We start from the raw sequence: 17,856 nt of genomic DNA, 5'->3' as shown, positions 1-17,856 counted from the left end.
AGGACAAATTTTGGAGGATATTCTGTAAAATACCTGACCAGTATTCCTCCAGTGTCTAGGTTAACAAAAATAAGTCAGAAAAATGGCTTTAGAGCAACCTACGCAGATCTAACAAATACACTGTATCCTAAACAGAAAAGGGGAATTGGGAAGATATACAAATGACCACCTTAAACACGTAAGACACTTACCATTCATTAGACATCAGGGAAATGTAAATCAAAATTTCACACCCACTAGCATGGCAGTATTCAAAAGTGGAGGCAGGGATGCAAAGAAACTAGAACCTTATACTGCTCCTAGGACTATAAAATGGTGCAGCCACATTGTACAAGTTTAAAAGTTACCATGACCCAATTCTATGCCCAGTTATGTATCTAAATGGAGAACACACACAAAAATGCATCAATGTTCATTATCAGCATTATTCAGGATGGCTTCCAAATGGAAAAAAGCCAACTACCAACTGCTCAATGGCTAAAATGTATGGTATAGCTAAATAGAATATTATTTGGGAATAAAAAAATGGAGTCCTAATGCTATAGACAAGGATAAAACTTGAACACTATCGCCACAAAAGACCATGTCTTTATACAAAACGTCCAAAATATGTTAAATATTTAGAAATATAATTAGTGACTGCACAAGGAATTAGGGAGCGAATGGAATGGGGAGTAACTGCTAATGGATTCAGGGATTTTTTGGAATGGTGGTGATGGTTACATAAACATGAATATATGGGAGACTACTGAAATATAGTACTTTTTTTTTTTTTGGGTACTGGGGATCGAACTTGGGTCCTTGTGCTTGCAAGGCAGGCGGCAGAACCACTGGGCTAAATCTCCGGCCCTTGAAATATAGTAAATTTTGTGGTATGTAAATTGTATCTCAATACAACTGTTCCAAAAAGTCTGTAGTGATGCTATACACGTGTACTTTTTAGACAGGTACACTACACAGCAGAGTGAGTGGAATAACAGCTCTAACAGTGTTTAGCCATCTTCCAAAAAGTGTTCTTTGGTCTAGCAAAAATTCTAGGTAGAAAGTGAAAGAAAGACTACACTGAACAACTGGTTTTATAAACCTTTATTGGAAAGGCTACAAACTTTATATTGCCACTGCATTTCTTATGCTTAAAGTGTTGTGGGGAAACAACCTTGAATACAAAACTATGCTGCTGAATCTTGCCCAGGCTTGTTGCAAAATATTTTTTGTACAATGGAGGTAGAGTAAAGAGGACAATAATTTAAACCTCACAGGCCTTGATTAGTATCAGGACACCTTTTCTCATCAAGATTCTAAGAGTCAGAAAAAACTACATACTATATTTAGGATCACGATGGTGTAATACATTTAAAATTTTTAGTTTTAGTTTTTTCCATCTGTTGCTTTACAATGTAAAAAGAGCATCTGATGTTTCTTTTCCCTCAAATAAGCACATTCAAAAAATATCTACTCTGGGAGTGAAAAGGTAATAATCAGATGAAGAGGACTATAACAATAGTTTTACCTAATTTTTCTCATACCAGCTTGAGTCTACTTTTCTATAAAACATTATAGAAAACCAAATAGTCAATGCTTCCCCCAATTTCAAGTATTCAACTTAATGGAGACAGAGCATCTTTTAACTTAACATTTAATGAAAAAAGAGCAATTTAACAGGTTCTATGCAAACATGGTTCTACTACAAATTCACTATTATCTTATTTTGAAAAGGGAGGAGGAGGATACAGAGGCCTGGGCTAGCCCCAATGTTCAGGATCATAACTTAACAAGTTATACAACTTAGATGTCCTTGACTCTACAACGCATCAATTGAAGTCAATAAAGCCTGTTTCTACCAACCTTTTGTCTTTAAAAACTACAAATGGGCAAGTGCCTGAGGAATACACTTCAGGCCAATGGGTTTCTATGGACTGTTTAAAAACCAGAACTAAGGATACATTCTTTAGTTTAAGAATACATTTTACAGTTCAAAATATATTCTTCCTTCTAAAAATGTGACACAAAGAATAATTTACACCAACTGCTTTTTATTATGGAGTTTCAGACACCTTTCACAAGATGGTTAAAAAAAACCCAAAAAACTTTACAACCATTGCTAATGTAATTTTTCCATTGTTCCCAGTCAGCTCCAAACCCATTGTGTGCAAAGCCCATTTTTCCATGCATCTAAATGATAGATACAGGCTATGAGATTCTTTATTCTATTTGTAGCAGCTTATGCAGGTGCAGCCAAACACAAAGCTTCAGGACAAATTGTACAAACTTTACAATGTGGGATTTAAATTTAAAATATGAAACATAAAATCTACACAGAACTGATAAAAATCAAGCACAGATACCAGGACTGAAACTTATAACCCAGGTGTGAAAGGGAGTCTTGTTTCCTTTTGAGTGCTTTATTCTGCTACAGAACAGTCGAAATGAAGATGTAAAGCTTTGTGGTTAGTTTAAATTATACACTCTGTAAGATACTATACCAATTTAAAAAGTTACACAGAGACCAACAGATGTCCATTAGTTCATCTGGATTGATCACACTCCAGCTGGATCGCTGAGAACAAATTAGGCAAATATGGAAAGAAAATCCACCTGTGCAATTTGTCTGCAGTTTACTGATGGGCACATTGCACTCCAGGTCCATGATGGCTGCTGTTTTCTTCATCAGAGCTATCATTATAGGCTTCCCGCCTCTGACCACCTCCTGAGCCTCGAGTACTATCAAATTCCTGAAGCTCTACCTCCTCAGTTTCTCCAATTATGTTAGGAACCTCTGGTCTAGATGGCAGAAGATCTTCTAGTTCCTTCATTAAAACAAACAAAAGTGAAGTTAGTTTCAGTATTTTCTTAAACTTCCCTTTTGATACAATCCAGGTGCATGCTTCTCTCGGGTTCAAATAGGGAAGTGATTGGTTTTTGCACTTAAACAGGCCAAATCCGCAGACACTTTTTTCTTCAACCTATCCATTGCTTAAATTAAAAACAAAGAAATGGAATTAGCCATCACATTTCGATACTGGAAAATGTCACAGCAGACATACCTTCCTGTATTCAACACCAGCTATGCAAAGGGAAGGGGGAGGGGAGTCCCCTTTGCCCTACTCAGGTGAGGGATCTGCTTCTCCAGGGAGTCCTACAATGTCCATCACTACCTCACCCCTGTCTGTTTTTCTTCCTTCACAGCTTCCTTGCTTAGCCCCAAAGACATTTAAATCAACAACCCTCAATTTCATTAACCAGGAAAACCCATCAATTAAGTAAATATTAAAATAGTGACATTTAAAATTATGTGATTTCATCTTAGCCACAAAAGCAAAGTAAAGGTGATTAAAGTCACACGTCTATTAGGAGGCTGAGGCAGGAGGGTAGTAAGTTCAAGGCCAACTTGGGCTACAGAGTAAGGCACTATCCCCAACCCCCTTTCCCCAAATTCAAGATGCTTAAATTTAAACACCACTTACATGGGGCTGGGGATTTAGCTCAGTGGTTTCACCGCAAGCGCAAGGACCCGAGTTCACAAGGACCCGAGTTCGCAAGGACCCGAGTTCCCAAGGACCTGAGTTTGATCCCCGGTACCAAAAAAACCCCAAAAAACCAAAAGCAAAAAAATACAAAAACAAACACCACTTACAGAGAGCTTATCTGGGTTGATCCAGTTGTTTTCAGGAAACTGCACATCAAACTTTATGTAAAGGTCACCTTTTTCAAAGGGATTACGATACTGTGGCATTCCTTCACCTCGGACTACACGAACACATCCTATTATTTAACAGGAAATGATGTAAGAATTTTACCAAGAAAGGTGTTCAAAGGTGTTCCTTTGAAAGTTACCCACTAAAAAAAATAACAAATTGTAAGAATAAAGGAAATCTGGATCACATATCAAAATTTACCTGGTTCAATTACTTTGCCAGGGGGGTATTTCACCACAATCTGACGCCCATCAAGGTGCTTAAAAGTGAACTGAAATCCACATAGAGCTTCAACAAGTCCTATCTTATATGTCATGTGCAAATCATTCCCATCTCTTTGGAATACCTATACATAAAGCACACAAGAAACATTTTTTTTAAAAAAAATTATGGATCTACAGCCTGTTGACTACATACTTACAATTTCAAAACCTTAATTCTACCATTCACTGCAGAAGTCAAAGTACCACTGCCCCTAATTTACTAAATTTATGTTAGGAGAGCTAGATATTTAAGTATATGGAAATTCCTATCCCAAAAATTCCTATCAGGAAGGCACCGGAAATAGGAAAACACAAACATAAAAACAACACAGCTGAGGCACTAAAAATTTGCACTATGTTTTGAAAGCTAGGTGGGCTTCTGTAGAACAGATTCAGCCTGGAGTGCTTCTGTTACAGCTTGTGTCTAGATGTCCCCTCAAAAGCCTCATGTGGTCACAGATGGGGCTTTTTTACAGGTAGCTGGATCTAGAATGTGGGACGATGAAGTTGATTTCATGGTGCAATGCTAGGCTCAAGGGCACTAGGATTAAGAGTGTGAGTGCTACCGCCCTAAGTACCTGAATAAGATATAAGGGCCAGAAAGAGCTTTGGTAATCCCTTGTTGCTTTGCTACCTTCTATCTGTCTGCCATCCACCCTGCCTTGGCCAGCAGGTTATGTACTGAAACCTCTACAAACTGTAAGCTAAATACACATTTCCCCCTTTAACTTTGGGTGTCGGGTATTTTGTCTCAGCAACAAGAGAAAAAAGACAGCTCCCCAGAAATGGAGGGGTGAGCGGGAAGGGAATGAAAAAAGGAAATAAGATGCATTATGTACACAGACCAACTCCCCATTGAGTGTAAACATCATGTACTACAAACATGTACTAATAAAAAAAACTTTTAACTTCAAAAATAAATAAAAAGGGCTAAGGATGCACATAGTCTAAGGCCCTGAGTTTGATCCTCAGCACAAAACAAAACCAACAAAAACAAAAGTAAAGGGGTTCATGAGGTTCTGTACTTTATGTACATGTATGAGGTTTTTTTACCTAAAACTCAAAACCTGCTTACATGAACATAACTGAATAATAAGTGCTAAAATTAACTTACTTATAGTCTAAGTCTATGGCAAAGGAAATGTGCAATAAAAACAAAATCACTTTCACAAATACTTTTAATTTTTACTCAGAAGAATTTGCAATTATCTATCTAAAGATGAAACAAAATTAACTGCAGTGAAGGGTCACCTACATTTTTAAAAATACAAATTTCTCTTCTAAAGAACAATCTTAGCCAGGCATGGGTACACACCTGTAACTTTAGCACTTAAGACAGGATACCAGGGCTACAAAGTGACTTCAAGACCAGCCTAGGGCCGGGGATTTAGCTCAGTGGTTTCGCCACCTGCTGTGCAAGCGCAAGGACCCGAGTTCGATCCCTGGTACCAAAAAAGAAAAGGACCAGCCTGAACTACACAGCACACAGCAAGACTCTCTCTCAAAAAACAAACAAAAACAAAAAACCGTGGCAGGTTCATTGGAAGAAACTTGAAAGAAAAGAAAAGGCTCTTTTCACTAAAATTACCCATGATGAAATAATTTTTTTTTTGTAATACTGGGGGATTTAACCCAGGGTCTTGCACATGCTAGGCAAGTAAGTGCTCTATCACTTATCTATATTACAGCCCTTTTTAAAATTCTGAGACGTGGTTTTGCTTAGTTGCCTGGTCTGGTCTTGCTTCACCCTCCCGAGTAGCCAGGATTACAAGTGCATAACACCAGGCTTGTCAATAAACTTTTCTTAAATAATGATTCTCTTGAATGTGTTTCTGGACCAGCAGCCTCAACAGCACCAGGAAACTTGGGCCCTACTGCACAAGCACTGCCAGAAACTATGGAGGTAAGGCAGAGCAATCAGTAGTTTTAACAAGCCTGCCAGGGAATTCTAAGGTAATGTTGAAGTTTGAGAGCCAATGAATGTATGTCATCTAGGCACATTTACTCCAAGACAAGACTCAACATAAGGTGTCTTTATTAACTTTTACTATTACATGTTTGCAATACATAATGATTACATTCACCATAGGGAGTTGGTACATGTACATAACATCTCTTAATTCATTTTAACCCCCCCCCCCCCGCTGTTGTACAAGATGGGCATGGACCACCAGGCATGTAATCCCAGCTCTCTGGGGGATTGAGGAAGAAGGATAGCCAAGTTCAAGCCTTGCTTGGGCAAAAAAAGGTGAGATTGTCTCAAAATTTAAAAAAACGGCTGGGGACATAGCTCAGTGGTACAGTCCCCAGTACTGTGCAAAAAACCCAAACCAAAAAAGCTATATATATTGCCAAATGCTAGGATTTTGGAAATAGTAGTGAGCCCATTTATTGTACAATTAATGTTAATAATTATAAAAGACTAGAAAATATTTTTGATCATAATATATCTCTAATAATACTCATTTGTATTATGCCATATTACTTTTATGAATATTAATATACTAAGGAATTTAATTGTATTGCTATATATCAATTCTTTTTTTTTCATTACAGGGGATCAAACTCGGGTCCTTGCGCTTGCCCAGCAGGCAGCGAAACCACTGAGCTAAATCCCCAGCCTGCTGTATTGCTATAAAAAAGTAGTAGGGAGCAAGAAGGGATACCATGTTCTTTTTTTTTTTGGTACCAGGGATCAAACTCAGGACCTTGCACTTGTGAGGCAGGCAGAACCAATGAGCTAAATCCCTGGCCCACCACGTTGTACCTTACATAGGAGTTCAATTTAAAGTGATTCCATGGGGCTGGGGATTTAGCTCAATGGTTCCGCTGCCTGCCTCACAAGCCAAGGACCCGAGTTCGATCCCCGGTACCAAAAAAATAAATAAATAAAATAAAGTGATTCCAACAAAAAAAAATTAGAATGGTTGCTGTGGTTTTGGTGTGGGTGCTGGGGTGGCTAGACAATTTAATGCTATAGTAAGAAATGAACAAGCAAAAATGCCATAGGATTCTTTTCTTTCTGTTGCCAGAGAATGTTTGAAAAGATCAATGAGCAACTGCCAAACATCAGATAACAAAACAATTTAAAAAATCTTAGTAATTTCTGAAAAATAAAAGTACAGATTATAGAGGAAGGATTAATATCCCCAGACACTGGTTCTGCACTACACGAATGAACTGCAGTAGTAGCCAGATCACTGAAATACAAACATATACACACAGCATAACAAATGCACATGATATAGCAGTGCCAAGACAAGTGTTTTCTGATCAGAAGATTTATACTGTTTCAGCTGTAGCACCCATACTAATCTCATTATGGCCTCAATTCCTTGGGAAGGAAGGGATGGACACCACCCAAAATAAACTACAGTTTTTCTTTTTTTGGTTTTTTGAGCTAGGGTCTGTAATTCAGACTAGACTCGAACTCCCTATGTAGCCCAGACTGGCCTCCAATTTGTAGTGACCGATATGCTAAGATTACAGGCATGCGCCACCATCCCCGGTTACTTTTCTTGAACAAATGTTTTAGTTCAAAACTATTCTTAGTTTAAAACTTAGTTCAAAACTTTTCTTCAGAAGATTCAGTTTTGGTGGTATAAATTAACTAAGAAGCCTAAATCTCATCTTTGGCCCAAGTATACTAGAAATAATAAAACAAAGAAGGAACTAGATGAACTTCACATTTGCTTTCTGTTGGAAATTCCACGCAATTCCATCGCTGCCAATAATTTTAAGAGGCGAGGCCAAACAGGAGCCAGAACTTAAGTCCTTTCCCTTCAAACCCAGCAATCTACTTTTAAAATCCTAGTTTATTTATGCAGCATACTAAAGATTGAAACTTAAGGGTAAATGGTTTCAACACTTAGTCTGACCTGCCCCAAACTGAGAAGCATCTCCTCTTTTCCAACTAAGTATTAATTCTTCACTTCCTCGCTGTCTTCATGCTGATGCACTGCCAGACATCAACTGCCCCAGTGAGTTCATCAATGGAAACACCCTAGTGATGTTTGTAATATTATTCACATAGTTTAATCTATGCCTAAGTAACTATAAACTTTTTCACTTAGTATCATTGTAATTTCCTGCCTCTTGTTCCTTTTCATCCTCTAGGGATATCCTTGTCATTTGTAGGGTTAGCAAAACATAGGAGGAAAGCCAAAATTGTAGTAACTAAGGGCTTTGTTGCAACATGCGCTGACTAGTGGACCCTGAAAGGAGTCTACTGGGGAAGCAGGTCACAACCCAGTGAGGGAATACAATTGAATTCCCAGAATTTGTTCAAGAAGGCTCCATTCTCTACTGGATGAAGTGATTAAAAATGTTTTAACTGGGGCCGGGGATTTAGCTCAGTGGTTCCGCCACCTGCCTCGCAAGCAGAAGGTCCCGAGTTCGATCCCTGGTACCAAAAAAGTTTTAACTGAAAAAAAAAAATTCTGTAGAAATGACCACCAAGCAGGAGAAAAGTATAAAGAGGTTGGTTAACCTGTGTAACCTTTCTGAGGACAAGTCAATGCTATCAGACACTAAGGCAGACTCCTGTCAAATGCTTTTACACTTACAGTTCTAAGAACAGTTCTAGAGATGTATTCTACATGAATGATGGTTGACAGGATACTACAAAAGACATTTAAAAACAGGTGCATTCTGCCCTGTAAGACCCAGCTACCAGAGACAATGAAATAGAACTGCTTGAGCCCAGGAGTCAAATAAGAATTTTGGATTTGTTTTCCTCTTTCTTGAGACTGGCTCTCACTATGTAGTTCAGGCTGGCCTTGAACTCATGATGATCCTCCTGCCTCAGCTTCCTGAGTGCTGGAGTTACAGGCATGCACCACCACAAAGAATTTTTAAAAAAAAAATTTTTTAAACCCCCCAAAACAGAATAAAACAAAAAACACCCCAGATCCCTTTCTTTCAAAGAAAGCTCATCTAGTTACCCAACAGTTTAAAGCAGAGAAGTGCTGGGTGCGAAAGTCCTGTCCATTCATTACCCATCAAAGGAGTTTCATGGTGAAAAATAGACACCTTAGGCCATTTGGGCCAATGCCTTTATTTTCATAAGCAAGAAAACAGGTAGAGAGACAATACTAGTAGAGATTAGTGCTAGGTGGGACTAAAATTAACTCCCACAGGGCTTCTGACTGCACCTGCCCTTGCTGGTCTTACTTACACAAGTCAGTTCTGGTTGCTTATTGAGTGAATGAAGCCTTAGCTCAGCTCTGTTCCCTTAACTTCAGCTATGTTCACTGTCACTTTAGGGTAACAAATAGAGTTACCCTATTTCTCATGAGCAGATCCATTCCAAATAAGACAAAATACAAAAAGTAAAAGGAAATTACCTCATGTTCTTTCTCCTGCAGCAAAAGAACAATGTCTCCTGGTTCCACTCCTGGAGCCTGGTCTGCTTCCCCAGTGAATGTAATTCTCTGTCCATGTTTCATGCCTTTGTCTACATGAACTTCAAGAATCTTGACTTCTTTAATCACCTTCTTCCCTTCACATTTTTTACAGCGATCCTTTTCATTAATTACCTCTCCTGGAAAGAGAGGTCATTAAAACTTCTAATAACAGTACCATATACTGAACTCTCAGGTAAGAAAAGTCTTGATAATGTCTTTTATTCATTAAATACATCTTGTGAACTTCTTTTAATCTCTAGCTAAATTTGTTTAAGTATTGTTCTGAATGATAAAACCTCACATCTTTCAGGCTGCCTGAAAGACCCAGCTACCCACTATTTCAGCGTGTAATATGTCTTAGTATTATTCTCCTGACTACTTTTAACTCACTGTGTAGGGCAGGCTGGCCTCAAACTCATGGCAACCCTCCTGCCTCAGTCTCCCGAGTGCTGGAATTACAGACGTGTACCAGACCCGGCTTGACTCTATTTTTAAAACTAAAACAAAACCAAAAATCAAGAAAACATTTGGGGGCCAGGGATTTAGCTCAGTGGTGCTGCACCTGCCTCACAGGCACAAGGTCCTGAGCTCAATCCCTGGTACCCCCAAAAACCAAAAAAACATTTGGGTAGAGAGACACTGAAGCATCTACAACTGCTTACGTGAAGGTTTTTTTTCAGTTCTAGTTTCGAGTTAGCTTAACAATGGACAGAAGACAATTTGAATAAAACTGTAAATATTCTTTATAGCCCATTATTAAATTGTACAGGTGGTACCAGAGTTTATTTCATAGACAAAACCTTGCTCAGGATTCCCACCAGAGCTTCCTTTTGTTGTCTGCTTTGGAGTTGGAGATCAAAACCAGGGCCTTCTGCATGCAAAGCACATACCCTGTCATTGAGCTGTACACCCTATCCCCAGGTCTTCTTTTAATTTATACTGTCAAATAAAAGAAAGACCTGGGTTTCTAATGTCTGGTTATTGGCACATTTTGTTAGAAGTATATAATTAATAACTTCAGGGACTATTTCTAGAGCAGTACTCTTGAGGTTTTGTTTGAGACAGGGTCTTGGTATATAGTTTAGGTTGGACTTAAACTCACTATGTCACCCATGCAGGCCTCGAACTCCCAGTGATCCTCCTGCCTAAATCTCTCAAGTGCTGGGGTTACAGGCATGCACCACCATGTTCGGCAAGAACAGTACTTTTGCAAAGTATGTTCTATAAAAAATTCTTCAAAATGATGGGAAAAGTTTTCAGTTGATTTTGATTTCTTGATATCAGCAACTGTTAGCAACTTTAAGAAGGTAAAATGCAGGAAGGGAATATATCCAACTTAAAATTATCTCATGACTTCCAAGAGCAATTTGGAAAAGAGTGCTATACAACTGCATTGTCTAATATGGCAGTCACTAGCCACACGTGATTAAACCTAAATTAATTAAAATGAGAGCTGGAGGTATATTTTAATGGTAGAGCACCTGCCTAATATAGGCAAGGCCTGGGTTCATCCCAGCATGCAAAACCAATTTAGCAGGTAAATTAATCAAAAGAAAAATTCAGTTCCACATTTCTTTTTTGTATTGCTGGGGATCAAACCCAGGGCCTTGAGCATGATCAGCAAGCACTCTACCATTGAGGTACACCTGGTCCTACTGGCCATCATCACAGAAAAAAACCCAAAAAACTACTGGTTAACACTGCTCTAGAACAGAGGTATGCCACAGGGCAAACCAGGAAAACTGCTTATTTTTATAAAGTCTTACTAGGACACAGACATGCCCACTTGTTTACACAGTCAGTGGTTATAAGAGTAGTAAAAGGGCAGAGGTGAGTAGTTGTGACAGAAACTATTTGGCCTACAAAACCTAGAATATTTACTTCTGTGACAACAACTTCAACATGTATCAATGTTTTCCATGATGACTATAATCATTATGTACTGCAAATGTGTACTAATAAAAAAAAGAAAGAAAGAACTTTAGCCAGGTGTGGTGGTACACGCCTATATTCCCAGCACTTGGGGGGCTGAGGCAGAAGAATCCCTGCAAGTTCGACACCAACCTGGGCTACATAGTGAATTTAAGGCCGCTGCCTGCCTCAGTATCAAAAAAACCAAACCGAAACAAACCAACACAAACCACACTTAATTTAAGGCCAGTGTGCACTACAAAGCAAGATCCTGCCCCAAGAAAACAACAACAACAACTTCAGTCCTAGTATCTATTCTCAAGTTTATTAAAGCTTACAGTAAAATCCTCCATCAGAATAACTAATCTGCCATCTCATTACTTACCAAATACTATAATCTCTAAAACTATAAAGGGATAGTCATTTTGCCCATCTTTTTGGAATTAAAAAGACTAACCTACGGGGGGCTGCAGGTGTAGTTCCATTGTAAGAGTGTATGCTTAGCAGAAGCAGAAATGATACCCTGGGCTCTATCCTCAATACCAATAAAGAGATTAACCTTTCACTGACTATAGCACAAATCTACTATATAACTGTGTTCACTGGACCTATGTGTAATGAAGTAATTTTCACACTTTAAGAACTCTTTTTATCTTTACTGAGTACAAATTCACTATGAAGAAAAATTGTAAGTCTCTAATACCTGCATTCCCAATCCATTCCAACATAAAAACAAAGAAATACTGGTACACATACCTTCTCCATTACAATCAGAGCACACAGACTGCATCTGCTGCACCATTCCCGGAGCCAGCTGTCTGATCATGATGCGTACACCTCGACCTCGACAAGCACTACACTTCTGGACAGCTCCAGATTTTCCACCTTGACTAAAGCAAACAAAAATATCAATTAGATTTTTGCCCACAGACCTTTCCAGTCAGTCACAGTAACAGGAATTGTGCCTTTGCGGGGTGGGGCCAGGGACTGAACCCAGGGTCCTGAACATGGCAGGCACTGCACTTTTTTTCACCTTCATCTTTAACCCTCAATAACTAATTTCAGGGCCGGGGATTTAGCTCAGTGGTTTCGTTGCCTGCTGCGCAAGCGCAAGCACCTGAGTTAAAACTAATTTCAGAGGTATCAGAAAATGTTCTTTCTGTTGGGTAGTTTTAGTGTATGTGCTGTCAAAGTGAGCAAGGGTAGTAAGCTTTAAATCACAATTTTTACTTAGTATAGAGTTTCAGAATGCCATTGAAAGAATGTACAAAATATACTGCATAAAGTGGAACATACTTACCCACTACATGCACTACAAAGTACATTCTTGCTAAGTTGCAGTTTGGTTGTTTTGCCGTTATACAGATCTTCTAGGGATACTCTGGAGAGAAAAGAATCAGGATCAACCAAATTTTGCAATTTCTTAAATAAGATATAGCTGATAACAGAATTAAAAGAGATCTCCCATTAAACTAATTCAACTGACTGAGGTTTTATTTTGTGGTTCAAATTCACAGAGATTATGGACTATAAATATGGTGCTTAAAACCAGAAACTACAGAATCAGGGCAACAATTTCCTATCTCACAATTTCTGACAGAGCTGATGACTATACAAACTCAAGCAAACTGAAACAACCTTCATCTGACCTTAAGGCAGGAGCCTTTAAGTAACTCTTCATCAAAGAGGTACAATCATTATTCCCATTTTACATGGTAAAACTGAAGTACAGAGAGGTTAAGAAACTTGCTTAAGATCACAAAGGCATCTGACTCCAAGTCCAAGCTTTATAAAAAAGGCTGCTCTCTCTCCCTGGACAATAAGAATGGTTACAAAGCTTTATTACTGCTTAAGAAAGGAACTTAGATTGTGTCTGCCTTTACAAGTCTTCTTATCTACATTGTGACAGGAGGGAAAAAACAGGTTTTCAACAGATGGCCTCCAAGTTTTAGTTTTCTGGGGAACCTACCAAACCGTAAGCAACACCGTTATGTTTGAATAACTTCTATCAAATTTTCAAAGTTTGGGTCTATGACCCAAAAGAATGGATCAAAGGCACAGCAGTGCATGCCTATAATCCCAACCTACTCAGGAGGCTGAAGCAGGAGGACAGGGAGTTAAAGGTCAGCCTGGGCCACTGAGCAAGACCCTGTCCCAAAATAAAGGGCTGAAGAGCTGAGGATGTAGCTCAGGCATAGAGGGCTTGCCTAGCATGCATCAGGCCCTTGGTTCCACATCCAACATAGGGTGGGCTGGGGGTTATCCAGACTTAGCAAGTTGTAAGTATTAAATATGCACAGCATTTTTGTACATCACACCTCAGTAAAGGGGTAGAGGGGGAAAAAAATTAAAAATAATCACACAGGATATCTGAATTACAAGATCAATTTCCAAACTAAATCTTAAAAAAAAAAAGAAAAAGAATAAACAGGGCTGGGTGTATAGCTCAATGCCAGGTTGCTTGCCAGGTAAGGCCTTGGGTTCAATCTCCAGTCCCATAAAAAGAAAAGAAAGAAACTACATATATTAAAAGTCTCACTGATATTATTCAATTAGGATTTGGCAGCAATGCATTTATTAATTTAGTTTTATACTTGTTTTAAACTTTCCTTAAAAAAATTATTTTTTTTTGTGCAACTAGGGACTAAACTCAGGGCCTTGTGAATGGTAGGAAAGCACTCTATCACTCAGCTTTTTCCTTCCTTCCTATCTCTATTTTATGGTATTTAAACTTCCTCAAAATTGTTTTTTTAAGCTAAAAGTTTAATATACTGTAGGCAAGATAAGATACCAATGGACAAAACGTTACCAACACCACTTTGAAATAATGATAGCCTCTATTTTAGCCTTAGACAAAAATCTTGTTTGCACCTGTTTTTATATTCCTGGTAAAAATGATTAACCAAAGTTTAGACACGTCATTTTTAAACCCTACATATTAAGTTCCAATTACTATACAAAATCACTATCCCAAAAGTCATAAAAATCTGCAGTGCAACAAACAGCCAGAAAGGAAAAATACGAGTAATGATCTAGCAAAGCCTGCCACGATCCTTCCACAAGACAATTCAGTTGTATTTAAGACATTTACAGCAACACTATTTATTACAGAAAAAACTGGCAAGAACCCAGATGAAAGGCACATGATTAAATACACCATAAAATGGAATACAATAAGGCCACCCAAAAGGCAATGTTTGTAATAACAGGAAATTTTAAAATGTTAAAGCCACAGAAAAGTGCATTTACTGTACTGTATGAAATATTTCTGAAAAGAACATGAAGAACTATAAGGTACAGTAAACATTCTAAAGTTTATTTACTTTTTCTTTGACTACTTACTTTTTTTTACCAGAGAAACTCCTCTATCAAAGAAAAACATGAAAGAAGTAACTCACGCTGCACACATACTACTCCTGGGAGTGATACCCAAGTAGTATTTCTGAGAGTAAATTCTTTTAAAATACACACAAATTTAAAGATGAGACTCAAACAAAATAACAAATCACATACAAATTCTTCCAAGTTACTCAAATGTGAAATATAAAATATTTTACTTTCTTAAAGAAATATTTTAAATATAAATTTTGAACCTCAATCTTGGCATTCGCTAGTTAAAACATTATTAGTTCATGAAAATATTAATGACACAAAATACCTCATAAAACTTGCAAAGTGAAACAGTTATTTTCATACTGTCGAGGGCTTTTGGACTCTCAGCCTAAGATCAAGGTCGATAACATTCATATGTTGGCAGGTTAATGCCAGGCTGGAAGCCAGTAAGCTCCATGGAAACCATTTTAGGAGAGTTCGCACTGAGGATCAAGTAATGAGTGACTATAACACGTAAACACACTAGACACTCATTTCATAAGCTTTTAAATAAAAAGTAACTTGGAAAATTTACTTCAAGGAATATTATCTTCATACCTGAAATTCTAAATCTTAAAACAAGTGGCCTCAGAAGTATATGAAAATACTGCCTTGCTACTCAGTAAACGAAACCAACCATCCTTGAAAGATTTGAAACAAAATACAAACATCCAATTATCAAATTCTTTTAGTTACCTAATGAACACAATAACAGATTTTTTTCCCCTGAAGCATAGAACATCCTATGATGCTTCTACTACCATTTGAAAATTTAAAAACAAGATATTTACTTGAGTGGATGCATCATGTCCTCTCCTCTTCTTCTGCCATTTCGACTTCTACTCTGATTACCCATGAAGCCGAATAATCCTCCACCAAAAATGTGAGAGAAAATATCATCCATGCCACCACCTCCGCTGCTACCTTCCCGAAGACCTTGTTCTCCATATCTGTCATATAACTCTCGCTTTTCAGGATTTGATAATACTTCATATGCAAAACTTATTTCTTTAAACTATAAAGAAAAAGAGTTGGATTTTCAAACAGAGGAATGGGGGAAGGCTGCAGAAACCCAGAACCCATTTAACTCTAACAGAAGCTTCAAGTTTTCTTTGGTTTGATTCTGGTCTTACTCACCATCTACTGCTACTGCTAGGAATGTCAGTAGTATTGTATTCCCATTACAAAACTAAAATACAAAACTTGAATCTATGGATACAAATGGCTTTTTCCTACAACACTGCTCTTTTCAAACAGTAATTTAAGTTTAAAATGAATACCCCAGGAATAAAAATATTTTAAAATAACTTACTTTGTCTCCAGCATTTGGATTCTTATCCGGATGATATTCCTTGGCTAACTTTCTGTATGCCTTCAAAAAAGATTTTTAAAAAGGGTTATACACAAACACCAGTTTAAAGATTTGTAGTAACTTAATACCTACTTTTCTGAGAAGCAGTGTACTAAAGTCATAACATTCCAAGAACATCTATCAAGACTGGAATTTTCCATCAATACTATTTATGATATTTATAGACAGCAGCTATACTCGGGAATAAGTTATATTCAGTTAAAATCAGATACAATGAAGTGACCGCTACAAAGAAAAACAAAATATTGAAACATTATTCCATATCTTCACAATTTGATGGCCAGCAATTATACCAGGAAGGGCCTAAAATGCGAGATAGATGATTAAGTTTCACAGCTCTGAATTAGGCTAATCCAAGAATCCCTGCCCTTGAAGACTGTTTTCTAACAGTAACATCAAGAAGTCATGAGATGGCGTTGTTTTGGGGTGTTCTATTTGCACACTATTTGTGGTAAGTGGGTCTAAGTGACCTTGGTCTTAGTGAGGTGTGCACACTCCGAATTAGGTGGTGTAGACCTGAAGCATTCAAATCTTCATTCACAACCTCATGAATTATATAATACAGACTAACATTTCCGGTGAGGTAACAGGAAGTCCATTTTACTCTCGACTCTACCGGTCCTACCACCTAAGAAGCTTTCTCATTTTTCTCAGTTTACCAATCTGGATACCCTAAACCCAGGCGAATGCTGGGGATGCTTAATGAAACGCCTTGAGTGGCTCTGCAATCTAGAGATGAAAGGTTTCTGCAGCACTGCAAAGAGCGATAGGAAGACCTTTCCGATTTAGTGTGCACTCAGGGGCTGGGCTGGGACCTGCGGTTTATCCCTGACGCGGGGAGACGTCTGGGTTACCTGACCCAAGAACAAAGCTGGCAAACAGACCCATGCCGCCTCCGGCTCTCAGAAAAGGAAAGGAGAAGGAGCTCGAAGCCGGGAGGCCTGGAGGCCAGAGGCCGCGGCCCGGAGAAACAGACCCCAGGGCTCGGCCCTGGCGGGGTCGGCCTTGGCTTCCCGCCCCGCGGCCCTGACCCGCAGCGAGTCACCGGCTGGACGCCGGGCACCGCGCCCCGACCAGTTTTTCCGGGGTGGTGACCCGGCGCGCGGAACGCCAGGAGCCCAGTCTCGGAGCTCCTGAGCACAGAGGAGGGAGGCAAGGAGAATTTCCGACGTCTTTGCACAGGGCGAGTTTCACCGGCTGCATCAGCGAGCGGGCGAGCCGGCGGCCCAAGGTCAGCCGAGGCCGGTCCCACCGCCGGCCCAGCTCCGTCCCGCCGCCGCACAGGCCCCGCAGGCCCCGCGCACCCTCCGCCCGACCGCGGCCCGGTACCTTCTTCAGCTCGTTCTCGCTGGCGCCGGGCGGGACGCCCAGGATGTCGTACAGCTTGGTGTCAGCCACGTTCGCCATGGCGGCCTGTGAGGCAGCACTCTGAGAAGGCGACGGCGAACTAGGAGCGAAGCCGGGCCACGAGCGGCGTTGGCGGCGGCAGCGCAGGCCGATGGAGTCAGCGAGCGGAAGCGGGGCGGGGCCGAACTTTGACCCAGCGCATGACGCGCCGTGACGTCACCGCGCAGGCTCACCTTGCGCTCTGCCGGCCGTTGGTCTTGTAGTGGCAGTGTCCGGTGAACTCACCTGCGCTGGAGTCTGCGCGATGCGCGTCCCATGTAGGAGATGAGTAGGGGCTCGCGCCGGTTCTCAGGAGCTCAGCTTCCATGACCGCGTCGCGCGTTAAGCAGGGTGCGGAGAGTGCAGGGTCGTGCCCAGGAGCTGGGCAGCGCAGCGCGCGCGACCCACAGGCCTGAGTCCCTTGGGCTTCCGGTGAAAAACCGGCACGTGGG

The 17,856-nt window shown here is 39.8% G+C and overlaps 1 protein-coding gene across 1 annotated transcript; it reads right to left on the bottom strand.

The window, feature by feature from the left end:
* Nucleotides 1-1,071: 1,071 nt before the first annotated feature.
* Dnaja2 (DnaJ heat shock protein family (Hsp40) member A2) lies at nt 1,072-17,545 on the bottom strand. Its single transcript, XM_004873891.3, has 9 exons — nt 17,348-17,545; nt 15,959-16,018; nt 15,438-15,661; nt 12,575-12,655; nt 12,031-12,164; nt 9,304-9,500; nt 3,897-4,041; nt 3,635-3,762; nt 1,072-2,807 (listed from the first exon to the last, which is right to left on the bottom strand). Exons 1-9 carry the CDS (start codon nt 17,423-17,425, stop codon nt 2,616-2,618), a joined length of 1,239 nt encoding a protein of 412 aa, XP_004873948.1. The 5' UTR covers nt 17,426-17,545; the 3' UTR covers nt 1,072-2,615.
* Between the last annotated feature and the right edge of the window lie 311 nt (nt 17,546-17,856).

This window comes from Heterocephalus glaber, unplaced genomic scaffold (genome assembly GCF_053883595.1).
Source record: "Heterocephalus glaber isolate CG9 unplaced genomic scaffold, H.glaber_assembly_v1.0 deba00001707, whole genome shotgun sequence".
NCBI lineage: Eukaryota > Metazoa > Chordata > Mammalia > Rodentia > Bathyergidae > Heterocephalus > Heterocephalus glaber.
This window is presented reverse-complemented; position numbering and strand designations above follow the sequence as displayed.

Bases quoted from the DNA above. Each gene is read 5' to 3' on its own strand.
- Dnaja2 (XM_004873891.3), bottom strand. From the start codon at position 17,425: ATGGCGAACGTGGCTGACACCAAGCTGTACGACATCCTGGGCGTCCCG. The intron at 12,656-15,437 runs GTAAATATCTTG...TTTTCTCTCCAG, and splicing joins GACATGATGCATCCACTCAA to AGTATCCCTAGAAGATCTGT. The intron at 2,808-3,634 runs GTAAGTGGTGTT...GTTTTAATGAAG, and splicing joins TCAACCCAGATAAGCTCTCT to GAACTAGAAGATCTTCTGCC.